This window comes from Rissa tridactyla, chromosome 3, assembly GCF_028500815.1.
Source record: "Rissa tridactyla isolate bRisTri1 chromosome 3, bRisTri1.patW.cur.20221130, whole genome shotgun sequence".
In the NCBI taxonomy this organism is placed as follows: Eukaryota; Metazoa; Chordata; class Aves; order Charadriiformes; family Laridae; genus Rissa; species Rissa tridactyla.
The window spans coordinates 56,632,127-56,652,443 of record NC_071468.1 but is presented as its reverse complement, the minus strand read 5'-3'; the positions used below and the strand labels follow the sequence as shown (position 1 = coordinate 56,652,443).

Here is a 20,317-nt window from a genome sequence, read left to right as displayed (position 1 = left end):
AAAATTATCAGAGGGCTGGAGCACTTCTCCTGTGAGGACAGGCTGAGAGAATTGGTGTTGTTCAGTCTGGAGAAGAGAAAGCTCCAGGGAGACCTTATTGTGGCCTTTCAGTACTTAAAGGGGGCTTATAAGAAAGATGGGGACAATCTTTTTAGCAGGGCCTGTAGTGACAGGACAAGGGGTAATGGCTTTAAACTGAAAGAGGGTAGATTCAGACTAGATCTGAATCTAGGAAGAAATTTTTACAATGAGGGTGATGAAAAACTGGCGCAGGTTGCTCAGAGAGGTGGTAGATGCCCCATCCCTGGAAACATTCAAGGTCAGGCTGGACGGGGCTCTGAGCAACCTGATCTATCTGAAGATGTCCCTGCTCATTACAGGCGGGTAGGACTAGATGACCTTCAAAGGTCCCTTCCAACCCAACCCATTCTATGATCCTCCCTTCCTCTGCTGCTCACTCTCACCCATGTGCCAGTGCAACTGAGAGGGCAGCACCACTGTTTGTGCAGCTGCACATACCAGAGAAAGTGATCCAGGCTAAAACATAACCCAGGGGAAAAAAAAGGCTATTTTAACCCAGATCAGTTCACACATCCAGTTTACCATAAAGGCAAACCCAGAATAAAGCAGAGAGACAGAGACAGCTTAAGTGCCATCGCTACAGAAAGAATTGCTCAACTTGCTCAAATCTGAGCACTGAAATGTACCAGCAGAAACATCGAGTAGGGCAGGGACACGCAACTTGGGCTGGGATTCCTGAAATCAGTCTTGTTGCCAAAAGTCAGTATCACATGAAATGAAACATGCACATTACCAGGGACCTGGCTTGGGACTGTGCTCGGGATTCCTACCTTTTGCATCCTAATCTGGACACCTGACTTTGAGCTCTCTGGCAACTGTAGAAAGGAGTTAATCTTTTTAACACCCCATAGCCAATCCCTGGGACTGCCGAAAACAACCCTTGTTCCTTTCCCTTTTCCTTTCCTTGCCTTTTAAACATTCCCCCAACTTCTTCACCAAAATAGAGTCCAATAGAAAATGTCTCTGAAAACCCAGAGTCAACAGCAGTTAAGTCCATAACCATACTTCATTCCACTAGGTTGCAGCTAAGCCACGCTACTATGAGAAGCACTGGTGTTATCTAGTGTAAATTGAATACCTTAAGTGAATGCCCACCAATGCAGCACTGTCTGAAAGGGTCTCTTCACAGTTACACAACATAAATTTTTAAAAGTACTTTATTCTCTGAGAAAACTTAAGATTCTGCTGAAAAAAATGCGTTTAACCAGAGGAAATACAAAAGCACTATTCACTTGTAACTTACACATGTAATACCTCAAGTTCTTTAAACACTAACTGTAGCCTCACTGCCTCATTTTAATCATGAGATCACCAGTTTAATTACGAGGTCACCAAGCTCTGGGTTTATTGTTGCTAAGCTGCTTATGTTTTAACAGAAATTCTTAAAATACTTTAAAATTTAAGGCACTTTTTTTTTAAATTTTAACTTATGCATTCACTGAAAGCAATAATAAAGAATCGCTGGTTGGCTAACTGAAACAGTATGCAGACATCACCCATTCCTCTTCTTGGGAAGGCTGCCAAATGAAAACATATGATGGGAGCATGGCTGAAGGTGCTGTGTGTGGTGACACAGTGCAGTGCTAAAACAATAGCTGACTCTGCACATTGGAACTACTTCTAGCTTTTCCCCTGGATAAAATAAAAACATACTTATTAAAGGATCTTTATATTCTGGTTCCAGAAGATCTGTGGCTGACAAAAGGATTCCCAAGTCTTTAGCACTCCTCTTCCTTTGTTGGCACAGGACAAGAGTTTGTTTTTTAATTTGCAGAGAAGCATATTCAGTCAAGTTAAACAGCTTGCGAATCAACGCCTAAGCCTGTGGCCTTAGAGATTTATTTTCCATTTCCCCAACTTTGAAACCCCAGCCGCGCCTAAGAAAATTGCTTCATGCGAAGAATAGGAAAATAATGAAAACAAACATAAAAGTGCAGTGCTGTCAAGAGCCCACATCCACAAAAAGAGATGGAGTGGAAGAAAGATAGCTTCCAACCCTAGAACACCCAGTTCAGTGAAATAAGTGTCCAGACTCCACCAAAATCTCTTTGATGGGAGTGGGAGGAGAGGCTGGTACAGCCCTGTGTGGAATTCCTCTTTAATGTGGCTTCACTGGGAGCTGGTTTACTAGCAGTAGGGTGGGGGGAAATAGTTTAAAGACTAGCATACCCTGGAGGGCAGCACAGCCTGCTTTTCAAGATGAGAGGTGATTTCCATCATTTATTAGGAAAAGTTTCAGTAAAGAGCATATATAATTTTATTTATTCCTACTCCAGTAGTGCTTAAGGACCTTCCATTGGGTCCATACACGACTGAACTCTACGCTATATAAAGAACAACACAGAAGTCATTTGCCTCCTAGGCAAAAGAACAGAAGTATGTTGGGCTGATGTGACAGCAGACACACGATGGATGGCTCTCATGGCTTAGCAGCTTCATCGTATTAGTGGAGGAAACAGAAAATACCCCTGATGTCTCCCCGTCCCTGAATTCAATCACACTGGGACTGAAGAGATGGCCAGTTTACAATTGAAGAGAAACACTCTGCCTTAGGTCATTCCCCTGGAGGTCAGCGTCCTCAAACCCAGGCCCCAGGAGCTCTTCTTGACTCTGCCTTCCTCTTCAAGCCACCCCCTTTCTAGTACGTGTACCAAAGAGCCTTCTCCTCCACTGACTGGCCTTTTCCCTCCTTCATTACCCACAGCTCATTCTCGTTACTGGAGACCATGGTCAGCAGATGGAAGAGAGGTTAACACACAGAGAACCGCTGCCGGCAGACTTCTCTCTGTTTTGATGCTACCCTTAGATCCCTGTTGAGTGAACCATCGTCTCTGACAGCTGAAGCTAAGACTGTAAGAAATGAGTCGAGTGGCAGCCCACACCATAGCACAACAGAGGCAGGGGCAGCCAAAACTGTGGGCTCAGATGCTCCAGATTAGCCCAAGTTATTTATTATTATGCTCCCAGGAGGGTAAGAAAAATACCAGTGCTGAGGTTGCTACCTGCCTGAACGCCTCCCTGAGAAGTGCTGCTACTCACCCTCATTCCCAGTGGATGGCCCCAAGCTGAGAAAGCTCGCCTTTGTTCTGCAGGTTGGCCAGGCAATTCACTGCACTCAGCCAAAATATTTGTGCAGTCAGCTTCCAGAGTACAACCTGGAAATATTTTCATTTGTCATATTACCTAAAGGCAGAGCACTGGCAAAAATAGGTGTTATCTGACAAACTTGGAAGACTGGAACAACCCCTTCTCCTCCCTCCCTTTTGTGATCTTTACACTCTTCAATTTAGTTTTCCAATGTAGAATAAATCATGTGAGTTGAGGCTCAATCATATCTGTCAGGTTACCGTGTCAGTCTTTTAAGGGGACTAATGCTAACTTGCTGACTGGCCAGATATGCTGATGCTGCCTCATGCCATACGCCTGCCCTTCTCCTCTTCTATCTCCTGGAGCGTTAGCCCACTGCGCTCCAGCTGCCTTGCAGGAAGGGGCAATGCACCTTTTAAAAAAAACTAGCGCCTGCCTTCATTCAGACCGGTGTTTCCTCCCTCAGGTTGAAGAGGGCTGCTGTAAGTCAAGGGAGAGTTCACCACAGAGGAAGAGAGGAGACCAGGACTGTGAAAGAAGGCAGGTTACTCAACAGGCATCCATTAGTAGGGAATATAGCTTCCCTCCCTGCCAAGAACAGGCACTGAAGCCAGAGAAATTTGGGAATGGGATGTGTATGTTTCCATCCTCTCCTATCCTCCCCCTAGTTATCTAAACTCACTTTTAATGGGGCAGTCAACTTTATTTTGAGTAATAGCTTTCTGCTGCAACTTAAAGACCCATACTTCAGGAAAAGTGAACCCAGAAAGGAAGTCAACAGTGATAAGAGAGCTGATATTTTGATATTTTCCATATGTAGCAAGAATATATATTAAAAGAAAAAAAAGGACAGATTATTTCTTAGAGAGTTCAGGAGGCCTTTAAAACAAACCCATCCTCCAAACACTAAAGAGAAATACTCGGCAAGAAACCAATTCAACAGTTAAATAAGAGAGGTTAGAGTGCAGTGGGGGCAAAAATCCATATTGAAACCACACACTACTATAGTATTTATTACAACTACTGCCAATAATCTTCTGAACTATGTTACAAACTCTGGAGCCTATCATTTAAAAACTCATCCATGCTCCTGACGCCCCTGCCCCATGCAATTCCTAATACTGTAAGCATTTCATGGTACACTGTATCTGTTTATGTCCTTTCCTTACAGTTTTAAAGCGACAACAGTGCTGGGGTTACCTGTCACAAGGTCACTGCTTGTACTTGATCCATGGAAAGATACTGGCACACATATCACTGCCAAAATCATATATGCAGCTATTCTTCGCACTACCCTCAAAATATGCTTGAAGCATATTCTCTTCTCATTTCAACTCTTGAAAAACATTTGTTCATCTAATACCAAATGTCAGGCAAACCTTTGCTAGAATCAAGAAGTATTAAAAAAAAGTAAAAAGAAAGTACAAGCATCAGCTATAGGATAAAATCAAAAGCTTGCCTGCTTAGAGAAATAAATAAAAAGAACCTTAAAAGCAATCTAAAAGTGGGACTACAGAACACTGTGTCATGTAGAGACACCCAAGGACGTTTAAACAGACTGAACGAGATGCTTCAAGGAATATAACCACATTAGCAAAGTCTTCTAATTAGACTAGCTTGCTATGATACTCAACAGGACCACTTAGCTGAGCCTGAGTCCTGGACTGACACAACTGTGTTGCGTCCACTGTCTAAAATCGCTCACTCAGCACATGCTTGGGTATCACTGGACAAGATGGTATAAATGTATAAACGTATCTCAGGATTCAGGAAAAAAAACTAAGTCGCTAATCCTCAACTTTTTACTAGTATTTGACAGATCTAGAAAAGACTTTCATGTTCTTCTCACGTTATACACATTTGTAAACACCTTTCAAGGAAGTCTTTTTTTCCAGGTGTATGTTTGGAAATTACATAAAGCATTGCAGAGATGCACGCTATTTGGAAAAATCCCAAAGAGAGCCCAGCTGACCTTGACTACCCTGTAATTAGATGCCTGAACGTATACTAATAATATAGTTTGCTGCAAACTTTGGTCTAACTAGTAAAAAAAGATCTAAAACAGTTTTACATAATAGGGGTTTTGTGTTTTGTTTTTAAACCCCCAGGGTAATGCTTTCTAACAAAACATCAAAATGTTGAATGAATCTATTATGGCTACAGTGGTCTGTGCTGTTGTAAGTTGTTCTAATTATAGGCAGTTTTCAAAGTAAATTCTGATGAAGTTTTGCAGACTGAGGAAAGTAAGACGCACAGACATCAAAGGACTAAGTGGAGACATAGAGTAAAGTAAAGAGTAGGGTAATATCATAAAGACGGAGATATGAATGAAGTGGTAGCGGTTTTATGCAGAATATTCCCCCCTTCGATGTTACAAAGCGGGAAGAAAAAAAAAAAACCACAACACCACAGCAAACCCTGTCAAACTTGAGGTAACCAGGACTTAATAGTATTCAAGTAACTGGACAAATCTGGCAGTCACTGGAAAGATGAGGGATAGAACTATGTCCTTTCACTTACATCCTCTTTAGGCACAATGATGGAGGGAAATCATCTGTCTAAATCCCATCTCTTTCTTAATTTTCTGTCACAGTTACCCCTTGGAACAGCAGAACTCAGTCCTCAAAACGGCTACATCAACAAACCCTATTACCATCTTAATTAATATCATTTGGAAGAGGTAGCTTTCCTTCGGATCTCTTTGAGCCCAGTGACCAAATGACCTACCATGCCATACAAGTGACAGCTCTACTGTTTCACTTTCCTGCTTCCAACTGCTTCAGTCCCTGTCCTTTGCACAGTAAGAATGAAACAGAAGCCTGAACTTTATACTTTACTGTTTTTGTTGGCCTGAATTTACTTTTTTACAGTATTTTAAAATCTTTATATGTTTTTATAAAATCCCTTCAATGTATTTTTGAGGCTTATAATACCTGTGTTAAGTTATGGGATATTAAGTTGATGTAAAGATGTGATTCATTCCCTTTGTGCTTAAGATCATGCTGCTTATGTGACACCACAAAAAGATGTGTCTGGGAAAAACATTAAAGTAGAAATCAATCTCATTTTCTTCCTTCATAAAGGCAGAATCCACCCCTACCAATCCTTTCTACTCATCCATACCACAAGATTGTAAGCTACATAGAGTGTAGTAACACCAGAGCTTAAATATGGGATTTGTCAAACACTAATGTGCTATCTCTGTAAAACCAGTGTCCTATGGGGAAAACTCTTACACATATTTCTGAAAGATATTTTTTTTTTCCATTTTATTATGCACAACCCTCAGTTTCCAGAGCATCTCATTAGAGACAAACTTAAAGAGGCAGATACGTTGTCCATTGCTTGGCTGTAAAAATGTTCCATGGGCAAAACGCCCTGAATAGATTCCGTAGCACTTATATTCCCAAGGTATTTCCACCTATTCTGTGAAGGCAGGGGTTAATACTAATAGGAGTTGGCTGAATTACTGACATTTTGGAAAACAGTGGGGGAGGTGGAAAGAAGAAATAAAATGGGTGCAACAGATATGAGGTACATATCAGGGAGGAGAGAAAATGAAAGACAACAGTAGGGCATATCTACCTCAGGCTGAACTTTTTCCTGGCAAGAAGAATCAAAACAGGAACTTTCAGCCATTTAAAAGAATGAAGCTGAGGTTCTGCTCTTAAAAAATAGCATTCAAACATTTTCTAAAGAAACTTAAGTAGCACTGGGGCACAGGATCTGAAATTTGACAAGGGCTTCCTTGGTGCCAGAGAAGTGTATTTTGCTGCCCAAATTTCAACCCACCCACATTTGGATAGTCAGGAAGGTCCTGAGAAATCATTTGTATAACCTTCCCAGCAATACGTCCCTCCCAATGTTCTGCCTGCGTGGTGGTACTCCAGCACTGTGCTTTCAGGGGCCCATGCAGCCCTTCCTTGAAGCATGCAGCCCTCCTCTTGACAGCTCACGATGCTGTGATGTTACCTTGCAGACAACTGCAACAACAAAGCCTCCAAGACATGGAAAAAGCATCACCATCTCTGGCAGACATAGGATTGAAACTCAGACCACACTATCCTCTGTTAGGTTATCTGACTAATTAAAATTGAAGCACATTAAACACAAAGCCCAAGCAAGGATCAAAGGAACAACGGAACCCTAGAAACAGAATCAGTGGAAAAAACAAATCGGTGAAAATTAGAGCATACTGAATTGGCCGCTTCCTAAGACCATCCAAGGGGAAGGATGAGACCATTGTCCTTGGTGTGAAATGCACAAAGGTGAGCCAGTGGGAAAACTTTAACCAGAAAACTTTGCAAATAAAAGGGGGTGATTGCTTATAGCAGCACAGGGACTCGTTATAGGATACAGGAAGAGCAGCATTTTGGGTCTGTGTAAAACTTATGAGGGGATTTTTGAAGGGGATTGTGGGAATGTGTAAAGATTGTTAGGGAATGTTTAATGGAAGGACTGAAGACAGGGAAAGGGAGAAATCAAGGTGGACTGGAGAGGAAGAAGTGTGGGAACAAATAGAGGGGAAAAGGGAAGAAGGGGCTGGTTGAGTGTAAAGGTGGCTGGTCAGCAGCTTGTCTGACTGAGCTCTGTGCATGAGCACCACGGTCTGTCCTCTATTGTCAGACTGAAGTGAGCCATGAACTTCAGGGGCTCATGGACCCTGCTGCAAGCAGGGGAGGGGGACTAGGGACTGCTCCTGGTTAGAGTGAGGACGTAAGGCCAACAGGCAGCAGTGACCCACGTATCGTGTGTGCCATATTGCACTAGCAGACTCCAATCCCGATCAGCAGGAGGGAAGGAACAGGACTGGACCAGCTGTGCTCTTTGTGTTCACCTTAGGGCTGTGGGTGTGCATGTGGGTGCTGGCGAAGGCAGTGCTTTCTCTCTGAGGTGACCTGTCTGGCCGGGCAGCCGTGCAGCATGACAGTGCACGTGGTACCTCTCACATCCTTCTCATACAGAGAGTGAATGCTTGGTGCAATACCCACGACCGTGAGAGAGTAACTATATTTAATTTTAGCTGATTGTCAGAACAAATATGACTGTGAGATCTTCGTGGAGAAGTCTGCCACAATAATTTGTGAATGTTCCATCTACAGACGTATTTTTATGTTAAACAAGAAAGTATCAGAAACATCATTCAATGCACTGCACTAAATAACGAGCACTACCCGCAAGTGTCCTGCTCCTCTGATTAGACAAGCCACAGATTGTTTGCTCTCTACAGCTTTTGTGATTTTAAGCCAAATCAATTCCCTTTCCAAGTATGCTGGATAGCTTTCGTTGCAATGTTCTTCTTGTTTTAAATCCAACACTGATGCAAGCATGCTTTCATTAAAAAAAAAAAAATTAAATAAAGTATCTTACCTCCAAGCTGTAGAGGTATTTGAAACTGTTTTTCTGACTGGCTGCCTTTTCCACAGCTTGAGCTAATTTTACTGCTCCTTTACCACCAGCCGACCAGTGGTTGCAGGGTACAGCATCAAATGCTCCAGATTGCTTTGCAATCTTACACACCAGATCAACCTCAGCAGGAGAGTCAGTTCTGCCAAGCAAACAGTTCCATCTCATTATTTTGTTTAATTAGTTGTCTTTTATAACCTTATATACTTAGCCTTAGTCTACCATCAGCAGTTGTAAAGCAGTCTATATAGAAATTGTGCCATATACATAACACATTTATATACAGCACATGTATTTACATGTTTCAAGAACACTTTTTGTAATTGTTATAGCTAATTAACATGGAAGATTAATATTTCCATAAAAGTATCTCCTTTATTGGCTGTTTTAAAACCTTAAAAACAAGCTAAGGATTTAAAGGTCTTTATATTCATGATGAAAAAAAGGAAATTCTTTAATAGCTTATTTTCTTCATGCCAAAACCGATCAATGTAAAAACCAAGAAAAGTGTGAAATTTGAACTGCGTATCTACTCACAAGAGTAATGAAAGAATAGACTTACTTGAAGACATTTAGAGCAACCACAACAGGAACTCCAAAAAGCTGAGTAATTTGAATCTGTTTCTGTAGATTACAGCAGCCATCAGCTACCAGCTGGAGGTTCTGTGCAATTAAATAAAAATTAATGGAAGTGGGAAAATACATCAAGTCTTCTCCAGCCAAAGAATTTTCCATAAATGAAACCGAACATAAACAGTGCTGATCATGACAGCTACAGGCAAGTAAAACGCTTACAGAAAAAAATATTTTGGTGCTTATCTTATTAATTCTTATTTCAATTAATAAGTAACAGACATATTTAAGTAACTGAGCAGAGTAAAAAATTTGTACATGAATGTATTGCTCTTTTCTGGGACACAAGAAGACAATGCAGCTGATGACTGGTTGCCTGTCCTGACTGTGAAAGGGCTGTTAGTCTCTTGTTTGCAAAGTTTATAAACAAACTATAATAGTAGGGTGGGGGGTTGACATCCAGATGTGTTAGATGCATAGTCTAATCTATATATACATATGTATCCCAGATAAAAGCACATAACTGGATTTCCTTATTTACTCTTTTGCCTCACACTTCGTAGGCCTTGTCTTAATTGCAACAACACACATATCCTTAGCCTGATAAAACCAAAAGACCAGAATCTGTCTACAGCAAAAAGACAAAGAAAACAAACCTGTAGAATCCACTCTTGTTTGAAGAGTGACATCCAACACCAGATGTGAACCCCAAACAGATTAAACCTGCTGTTTAATGAACAGGTTAAGCTATCATTAATTTCAGGGAATGTCTTTGACTCCTGCACCACTCTGCTCTCGTGCTGCCATAAATGCCTGTATGATGGACTAGAATGAAGAGCTGATCAGTCTGAAAACTTAGTGGTCCTGGAAAAACTACTGAAAAAAAAAGTCGTTTTTCAGCTAGCTCAGTTCCTTAGTAGAATCTACCATGCAGTCACACCCATAGCACACACAAGAGGGATAACATCAAGTGGCTGGGGGAAGATGAGATGGCTTTACTTGTTGGCAACGCCTGTTAAAGGTGTTCATTGAATGTCAGCATTAGAGCATGCTGTTGTTAAACCTGAGGCTGCACACTATCCAGCCAGAACTATGAGAATTTCTAATACTCCATATACCACAGTATTTTGTCCCTTTAAACGAAACCTTCTCCTAAAGTTTTATAATAGTTCCTCTTACCTCTTCTGTGTATTCTTTCTTCAAGGGGGCACCAGCAGTTACCTGGAATAATAAACAATCAAAATCACCACAGATTGATGTTTGTCATAATCCTAACTGGTCAGAAGTGCACTTTTGCTTACTTTCTATACTGCCAGTCAGCACACACGCTGCACACAACACCACAGCTCGACTGCAACTTCTCTTTTATTCCAAGTTACACCAGTACACGGAGAATAGCAACACTTCCTGTTGGATTTGGGTAGCAAGATAAAGGTAGTGACTCCGCAACCAGTTGGAAAAGATTTATCAGAGAGGAGGTAACTGGATCCCATTCTACGTGCTTAGCAACGCACCCGCAGGGCAAAGACAATGGCCAGCAACCTCCAGCAGCTGAAGGAATAACAGTGACACAGAGGACCAGAAGAGGAACGTCATCTTTGGTGTCCTGTAATTACTGCCTGTGGCAAGGAACTGCATGCAAGTAATTCACTTTACTGGAAAGCACAAAGGTATAAAAAGAGTATCACTGGTATACTACAGTGAGTCTTCAAGGACTGGACTGGACTTAGTCACTTTTGTCTCAAGTATTGGTCTGGGTCCATTTTACAGTTAACCTCCCAGTGAAAGTATCTGGTACTCTACATGCCTCTATGATGCATTATGTAAACAAATGAAAGCTTTATACTTCTAAAGACACAGGTCAGACAGAAACACAGACAGTTATTAAAACATACTTAAGTCCTGTTTTTGCTAGATTGAATGATAATACACATGATACGCATGGAGGAATATCATTAAAAACAAAGAAAACGTGCATTAGAATTGGACTAAAATGATACAAAGTTATATAATTATGTCAACCTAAAAGACTGAAAAAGGACAGCTCAGCTATAGCTCTAAGAGACGATTCGCTGTAAGGGAGACCGTGCATTCCAAAATCTTGTGGCTGTGGAAACAGCTCTGGTATTTTCACCCAGTGAGACTGTTTCCCTGGCAGCATCCTTCACTTGCCGGCTGCTGGGGAGATGAAAGTGTTTCTAGGAGTTAAGTGTCTGTCTGCTGGGCTAGCAGAGCCTGATCTGATTGCATGACTGAGGAGTATTTCTCCAATCAGTAAACCGTACAAGTCTCTTCATGGCTTAAATAGCAAAAAATGTATACACCGGTGACTTTTGGTGCACTGGGAAAACACTTGCACAATTCTATCAGTTATGTTAGCATCCCTGAGGGAATTAACCTGAGCAGATTAAAAGGACAGAAGGGGTTCCCATTATTGCAGTGAAAGAAATCTCAAAACCTTCACTAATAACGTTCCCTACTTCCGCTCACATACTGCAACCTGAACTCTTCTCATTCCTCCTCAGCTGCCAGCTTTCCCAGACTGCGACTACTTCAGTGCTCTTATAAACACTATTTCAAAAGGCAGGGAAAAGAATACATATACATATTATAGTTTTTTTTTTTCATGCAAACAAACTTCCCTTCTTCAGCAAGATTTAGTACTACTTCAGCGCTCTTTCATTCCTCCTCTTTCATTTATGCCTCTCCATTCCTGCATCACCTTTGGAGGCAACAGCTATATAATGAGGTAACTCAGGAGGGATATCCAAACGCTGCCCCATAAGTTACCTCCAATATTTCTTAAACCAAGATATTTTCCTTATTTCAAATATTAGCAACAATTTTAATTTCCAAGAAAGGTGCGAAAACTTACATTTGGCCCACCTCCATGCATCTTCAAAGCCCTCACTGTAGCAACAAGTACAACCACACTGGGAACCAAGCCAGAGGCCCTGCATTTGATGTTGAAGAATTTCTCCATCCCAATGTCAGCACCAAAGCCAGCTTCAGTTACTGTTAAACATTAAAAAAACAAAACAAAACCACACATAAAACATGCTTTCGGTTAAACACTGGGGGATATTTCTGCTTTAGCATACAGCGCACTTAAATATACCCCAGTACTCGGTTTTGAATGAACTTTGAAATAGAGGTCTATTTACATTACTGAATCTGATTAAAAAACTATTCCCAACTCAGAAATAAATTATCTTATTCTTGATATGTACAACATGTCATCAAAAGTAGTCACATGGGAAAAAAAATCCCAAGCAATACAAATCAGTTGGAATCAAAGTCTTTTAAAAACATCTCATCCTCTAAAATAGCTATTTCTGTATAATTATATTTATTTAAAATGTTTAAAATTCTTACAGATCTAAGACTTCCCTACATTATTCCTCCTCCCTTTTATTTCACTAAAGATGTGCTTTCATCATAATTAGTGGACCTAAATTCTCCTAGCTTTGCAGAACTTCTGGTCATCTCTTGCTTTTGTGGAACAGATGTTTAATTAAAAACAAAACCCAGGATTTACAGTCATGTCTCAGTGTTGAAGATACCGTTAAACAGTGAATTCTGTAAAGGAACTTAGCACCGAAGAAGTCAAACATTAATGTAACATGACTCAGGAAGAAAATCTGTGCAGAATTAGGATACGCCAGGGAAAGTATTTTTAACAGAGCTATAAATGAAAAAGAAGACAGTCTGTATTAAATGATGTCAATCTCTTCAGACTCTGATTTGTCAAATATGAATTATTTCAATTGCCTCTTTTAAAATCCAAATAATTTCTTTTTATTAGACAAACACAAGTGCCCAGCAATTCAGAAATTCATGGGCTTAAGTTGGCTGAAAATTTGCCGATGTCACTATTTCCCACTGGATCACATTGAAGAGCTGGGATCAATGCGTGCTTCTGGAAGATGTGACGGGACAAACCAGGGTGGGAGAACAGCTTGCTCCAGAGGCTCCTGGACCTGACTCCAGGCAGGCTGGTAATGTGTCCCCATAACCAAAACCAACTTGCAAAAACTTGCCAGCATTTTTGCCCCTCATGCTTAGAAGGGAACCACAAACAGCTGATTGAACATCTCAGGGCTGGAACCTTCAGCCAGGGTCAAGGAGGAAGAGGCGCAGATCAGCTCTGCTGCTGTGGGAGAAAGCATCTTTCTGTTGGCAGCCGATGTGCTTTAGGAAGTCCCAGCCTTTGTGCATTTTTCCTCACCCCACATGGTCCTTTTCCACCCCTTCGTTTTGCACAGGCTGAAACAATTGCCTGCGTGGCTCTGCTCAGAGGGAGGAAACGGCTGCTGGGGCTGGGGGAAGAAGCAAGAGCTAGCAAACAAGGGGGTGGGCATGCGGGGGGTGAGCAGGGACCTCTTGAAATAGTAACATGGCAAGCGTCATGATTAACGTTCTCCAAAATCATTGTAATAAGTATATTATCTTTTTCAGAATAGCCCTGAGAAAACCAGACATACCAAACAAAACCATACAAAAAAACCCCACCCCCACCTCTCCCCCCCAAAAAAGAGGTTTACACAAACACAATAATTCACAGGAACAAAGCTAATGTTAGGAGAAGTTATATTAAAAGCAGCGGCAGGGATCACATGCCTACTTTCCAGTAAGCCCCATTCTTCTTCCCCAGTCTCCTATGTGGCACGGCGTGATTAATGAGAACTCTGAGTCAGGAATATATAACCACAATCAATCTTTAATATAAACAACAGATAAACTACCAAGTACTTGAGAGGGTGGGAAAATAATTTGTCTCTTACGGAGATTGCCAGCGTATACACATAGCAGTCTCCTAACATTTCCAAACAAAGTTTCCAGGGAGTTAATCCTCTTCATGCCAAGCCTTTTCAAGGGTCAGTTTTCCTTAGAGAAAAGGGGGTTGCGAGTCTACCTTTCGGTGAGAGAAAAGCAGGGACTTCAGCCTCCCAGCAAGCACAGTAAGGGCACAACACAGCACTTCAGGGCTCTCTGGGAGGAGCTCGACACCCTTCAGGCAGCCTCAGCAGCCAGGGCAAACACCCAGGAAAGCTGCGCAGGGCACTTACCCGGGGAGCTGTGCACATCCCTCTATTCTTTGTAATGATTTCCTTTGATATGGAGGGCGAAACGCGCAAACAACCCAAATCCTCTATCAGCGTTTGAAAAGCTAACAGAACACTACAACAGGGAGAATGGGGTTTCTTCATTCGAAGCGGAGGAAAGGGAGAGGAATGTCGGTGCTTTCTCCAGTGTGCGGAAGGAAACAGGATGTAGTAGAAAAGCTGCCTGGATGAAAGTTGCTAACTCCGTTTTATTTCCTCCGAGGAATAGTGAGGAGATAGAGTTATATGCCAAGCTATTATATTTTAAAATCTTTGTGCTGAAACACTTAATACAATTACTTTCAGATTGTTTCCTGCTTTCCAATGAAAGCGTCAATGGAAAACAAATACAGACTTTAAATGGGAAGTTTCAAGCTAGTCTACGTTTAGAGATTATGAGATAAAAGAGTTAATCACTTTAAATATACCAACAGAAATATAAAGGAATACATGGGTTCATTTATTTCGGTCATCATTTCTCATACATGGTCTGTCAGCAGAAGGCAATTACAGATTACATGTGAACTGACAAAGATTTTGGGAACAAACAACTACCTAAGCAGATACGGTCTGCTGCTGTACCTCAACTGAAGGAAAGTTGATGATGCAGCCACTTCTACCTGTCTACAAAGAGTCTTTACCCAGCTTCAGGTCCCCTCCCCGAAAGCCTCTTCATCCTGTCCCCTGCCAAGCGGCCATTTCCCAGCCCCCTGAGCCCCTGCAAGCAGGTAAAAGGTTTGTAAGAGATGGGATGATGCTGGCATGTTGTTAACGGTTTGCTTTCATTTCCCAGGCCACAAACACAGAGGTTCTAATGAAAGTAAAGAGGTAAGTGATTTGCCTTCAGCAAGCTCATAGAACACATACAGGTATTTGTACTTCCAGCCTGAGAACATAACAATGCTGATCCAGATCAGGGATTTTAGAGTCCCAGGCCTTGCTTTACATTCCGGATCCCCTTCTTGAGCTGACAAGGCTGGACAACGATCCAGACAAGTCGTAAAAGATTATTTTCTGGGTATTATTTTCAGTGAGTACAGGCCTCTGGACTCTCACTGTGTGGTCATATAAAGTGCAAAATCTAATTCAACAAATGCCCTCTTATTTGATCTTATGCTCCAATTTTATAGCCCAAGTATCATAAGGAACATTAGAATGAAGATTAAAAATTAAAATCTCATGTACCAGAACTGCGCTACCATTACATTACTTTTAATAGTGGGCCACAGGTCAAATACAGCAATTAATATACACATATATGAGAAGTAAACTGCATCAAAATGCTCCAGTAAGTTCAAATAATTTCTTCTCATAAAAGACCCATGTGAGGGTAACCAAAGGCCTGGCTCATTCTAGCACATCAGGGTCACTGGGGAATCTTGTTTTAAAACAACAGTAGGCAAAACACAACACAAAATGAGTATAGGTCTTTCTACAGGTCATTTACATAACATCTAGTTCACTCACTTCAGCTACCAAAATAACCAACTAACCATAGTTTTCATTCAGAGCAAGAACCTGAAATATCCAAATCAGGTACAAAAGGGGAAGGAAACGCTCATAAACGTGGAATTAAACCATAGCGATGATGAGAAGTCTGTTGGGCAGTGTGAAGTCAGAACAATTGATACTCTTCACTGAAGTCTCTAATTGCACTTCAGCGTTCAGGCAAATGAACAAATCCCTCTGATGGTTTTGTTTTGTTTATAATTACTGTAACCTCTTCATGGAATTACTGCCTTGCCAAGCACATCTGGGAATATTTTATCACCTACGCATGACAATAGCTTAAATAGTCAGTGTCATGGTTTAAGCAGCTAATCAGATTTCACCGTCATGCTTAGTACAAAATGTAATTTTTCTCCGCCTAAAATACATCTATCATGCTATAGCAGCATGAAGTGGTTCCACATTAGCCTCATATTTACATACTGCTTAAAAGCCTTACAGAAAGTGATGTTTAGATTTTTTTTTAAAAAAGATTATTTCACCCACAATTGAACTTCATGTAAACTGAGGGTAATTTCTAGTGAAAGTAACTTCTCCCTGCTCAGCCCTTTCTATCAACAAATCCATGTCAAAATAAAACATTTGTACTCTAAAGGGCCAAGTCAGATGCATACACATGAGGGGAAGCTTTAGGACACGAATTGTGAGCCTGGATTCCTGAACAATGTAAAAGGAAATGGAAACTCTGAGCTGCACGCTGCCTTTTACTCCCCACATGTAAACATATCTGTTCTGGTGCAGCTGTCTGCTGGTAAACTCAGGAAAAGAAGAGTTCAAAGTCACAGAAGCACATGAACTGTGAACCTGGAGCTGGAGGCATGCTAGCTGTAAAGTACTGATACGTTCTTGTTTAAGTGAAAAATACCAAGGTGCACAACCGCCAAGATAAACTGGGATGATCAGTGATTTATCTAACAGGATATCATATTTTTTTGTTAGTATAGCCAGGGATGTATAAACCAGATGTTTGTCCATTCTGACTCTAGCAATTTATCTGATGTGAACTTCTATTATTATGACTGATTTTGGAATGTAACAGATACTTTTTTTTCTTCTTTCTTTTTTTTTTTCCCTCCTAACAGAGGGAGTTTTCCTGTTCTTTTTTTTTTTTTTTCTGATGCATTCTCAGATGGCATGCAACACACGCACTCGCTGCTACCACCACAGGACACAAAGTCCAGGAGAAAACTACACACGCACCTACAGAGGCTGACCATTTTTCGTGCCATGAAGAAAATAGCTAGCATCGGCTGTCAAAGCTTTTACCTCCTCATTGGAGGTAACAGGGACTTTTCACCCTTTGCTAAAGAAAGGTACCAGGGCAGTATGTGCTCTGCAGAGGTACGGGCACTGGAGGTTTCTGACTGTTGACCACCAATCCATGCTTCTGACTGAACCAGCAGATATGGGAGTCCTGTCTTCTTCAGCCAAAAAGATCACACTTCTAACAGCTACTAATGAGTCTTATTCCACAAGTCCTGACCACAAGAAAACTTTATTCTCAGAAAGCAGATTATATAAAGTTCTGTTCAATAGTAGACTATTATTCACTCGAGACTCTCTGCAGGGAAGTCTCTCCAAACGTAGCCAGAGAGCAGCCCACCTGCACGAGCACCCCCAGAGAGACACGCTATAAATGCCCGGTTTCTGGTTCCACCAGCAAACCCTCCACGTCCCGATACTCTAGCACTTGAGACCTCTCTTAATATAAATTTCTTTGGAAGAAAAAAAAAAAAATCTCCTGGAAATTTTCAACTTCCCCACACAAACAAAATACGTCAGCTGAAAAAAAGGTTTACCTTCAAGTCCCCTGCCATCATACCCCATGACAGCAGCAGTTCAGTTCATGCTGCCTTCCTCCAAGGGATACTTGTCTCCAGTGGCCCAGAGTCTCAGGCCTCAGCCGACTGTCACTGCCGCTGGCTGCCAGGAATACACCTCATCTACGCCCTGATTCCCTTGGGACCCCATAACAAGCTATTTCAACCTTTTCCTCAGAAACATTTCTGTTTCCCTAAGAAAGAGATGAATTTTACCACTGAAATGCAGAGCAGCTTTAAATGCGAAACTAAAGGTTACAGCATGACCTCTCACAGTAATTCACTTTAAATACCAATTGCTGTTAACTTTCCAAGAGCGTCCCACACATTAAACAAACGAATAGGCACAATGGCTCGTCCAGATTATTCCCAGACACAAAAAAACTGTGCAGAAAATTCATTTTATTTACTACAAGCCGGACAGCTGAAGATAACTCTTAAATCTTGATTCTCTCACAATTGAGGATACAATTCCTCTTTCGTGGGTTTTTACAGGCCTGCTTATATATGCATGCTGCCTATGTTGGATGTGAAATTCAGGGGAGGAATCAAACTGAAAACTCCGGGAGCTGACAGGAGTGGCACTGCGTGACAGAAAGCATGCTCTGCCCATCTCCACGGCTCTGCTCGCCTCCCCCTCTTGAAAATACACAGAAGTGCAACTGCAGTAATTCCTGCCTACAAAGCACCAATTTAGGGCATGGTTTTACACTGTGGCTGAACCAAATGAGCACCCTGCCTTGCTGAAAGAGCAATTCCTGTTCCCTCTTAATTCTTCCACCTTTCTCCCTCCCTCCCTGCTGACCAGCCTTCCAGCAGGTTTTGGCACTCATCTAATTGGAAGGTAAACTGTTGGAATTTGCTAACCAGAAAACAAACACAGAGAAAAAACACAGGGGGAAAAAAAAAATTTCCACTGGGTTAGATTTGAATCATCTGAAGTGAGACCAGACAAGCGTCTGAACATGTTCAAACCAGCAGCAAAAGCAGACAAGCAGAAGCAGGGGAAAGAACATTTCACATTTCAACAGTGGCAAACTGTTAATTTATCCCTAGCCACCCTGTCAAACCATACTCTGATATTTTAAATGTAAAATTTGACATCTTCTCACAGCTCACTAGTAATGAGCTCATTATTTAGATTTATTACTAGAGATTAAAACCCTGAAGACGTCTTACAAACCACAAACAATTCATTCTAATAGAAATAAAGAGAGCTGTATGTGGCTTCACGGGCTACATGTTTCTCTGAATCCCCCTGCTAAGCCTGCTGGGTTTTACAGCCACTTCTTAACTCCTGCGTCCTATACTCATGTAAAGACCCATAACTCATAGGCTAAGTGTTGGCCCCTCACATGAATTTTAATGCATAGCTGAATACACTAACCAAATATACACAGTTCCCCTTTTCTAACCTCCTTCTGATACAATACAAACTAGAAAAATTCAAACAAAAGAACTGTGAATTTTAGGTTGCATCCTTTTACCATTCATAGCACGTTTCCTTTGAGGTAACAGGGTATCATTTGCTCATAAGACAGATAACCACATTTTTAAAATGGAGCACAATTAATGGCACAGGAATGAGGCAATTACGTTATCTCATACTTAAGAGATCATCATGGCCTTTGGCAAAGAATTATTAGCCTTCTGGTAATTACAATATTAAAACATCACCACTTTTTTATTTGGAGCTGCGTGGAAGGAATTATTAACAGCAGCACTGATGGATCTTCATTTAAGGCTCTTCTACAATTCTCCAACTGCAAGGAGTATATTAACTTATGGTACCCATAGTGTTACGCTAAATGCTTAAAATAAATTTCATCACACCTGAACCATGTTTCTCTCTGGGTATCTCACTACCAGACTTTCATTTACTTTCTGTTTTAAAAGATCCAGTTGGCTGAAGCTCCTACCACAAATACACCTTCGATCAAACTGAAGCTGCTCTCTGTTGAGCTCTCGGGTTTTGGCTCCTCCTACTCCCCTTGGAAGAGCTACGGAAAATGGACTTTGAACATGCTTTGAGAAGTCATCTTACAAGCACCTGGAAAACGCTGACTTCAAGAGGCAGGCAAGGAACCTGAAGATCTACCTCCCTGGAAAAGTTCTACCCATTTCATCAAACGGCCATTAAGTAACACCTGCCTTAGCGCCAATATTGCACTGATTCATGAAAAAGAAAAGAGAAGATGGAAAGGATCTTATTCTTGAGACAGAACACCACTTCAGCGTACGCCCTGGAAGATGACATACTTTCTGAAGAGCAGCAAAAAAATCAGGCAATGAGTGACGATACAGGTAGTCAATGACGAATACATCATTTTTTGCAGCCATACAAGGTACCTCAGAGACTATCACAACTCAGAGACAAAATCCATTTAACCAACTACCACTGCACACCGGGCGGTGGGTGTTCATGCACTCCCGCATACCTTCACAGATGGGCACGTCTGTGAGAGGCGGCCAGGCCAGGCAAATCACCACATGTGCTCCTCCTTGTTCTCATCACAAAACAAAAGCGCCAGTGCATGGACGGTGGGAGAGCGGTGTCTGCTGAGGCGACAGTGGCTGCCACACAACAAAGAGCCGCCGCTGAACCAGGATGATCAATGCTCCTGTCATTTGATGCAATCACCCGCGGCATGCCAGGCACCGAGTCATCAATCACTGCAGTGTAAGCCTACTCCATAATGCATGCAACTATTTGCCTTGGGCTGCCGCCTTGTTAAA

The 20,317-nt window shown here is 41.6% G+C and overlaps 1 protein-coding gene across 2 annotated transcripts in view; it reads right to left on the bottom strand.

Annotated features, from left to right (window-relative positions):
* Nucleotides 1-20,317, bottom strand: part of MTHFD1L (methylenetetrahydrofolate dehydrogenase (NADP+ dependent) 1 like) — a 161,758-nt gene that overhangs the window by 59,895 nt on the left and 81,546 nt on the right. For both annotated transcript variants that reach the window (XM_054194419.1, XM_054194418.1), the window contains 4 exons: nucleotides 12,023-12,162; nucleotides 10,327-10,368; nucleotides 9,137-9,237; nucleotides 8,539-8,716 (listed from right to left, as the gene is read on the bottom strand). In XM_054194419.1, coding sequence (XP_054050394.1) covers nucleotides 8,539-8,716; nucleotides 9,137-9,237; nucleotides 10,327-10,368; nucleotides 12,023-12,162 — 461 coding nt within the window. The remainder of the gene's footprint in view (nucleotides 1-8,538; nucleotides 8,717-9,136; nucleotides 9,238-10,326; nucleotides 10,369-12,022; nucleotides 12,163-20,317) is intronic.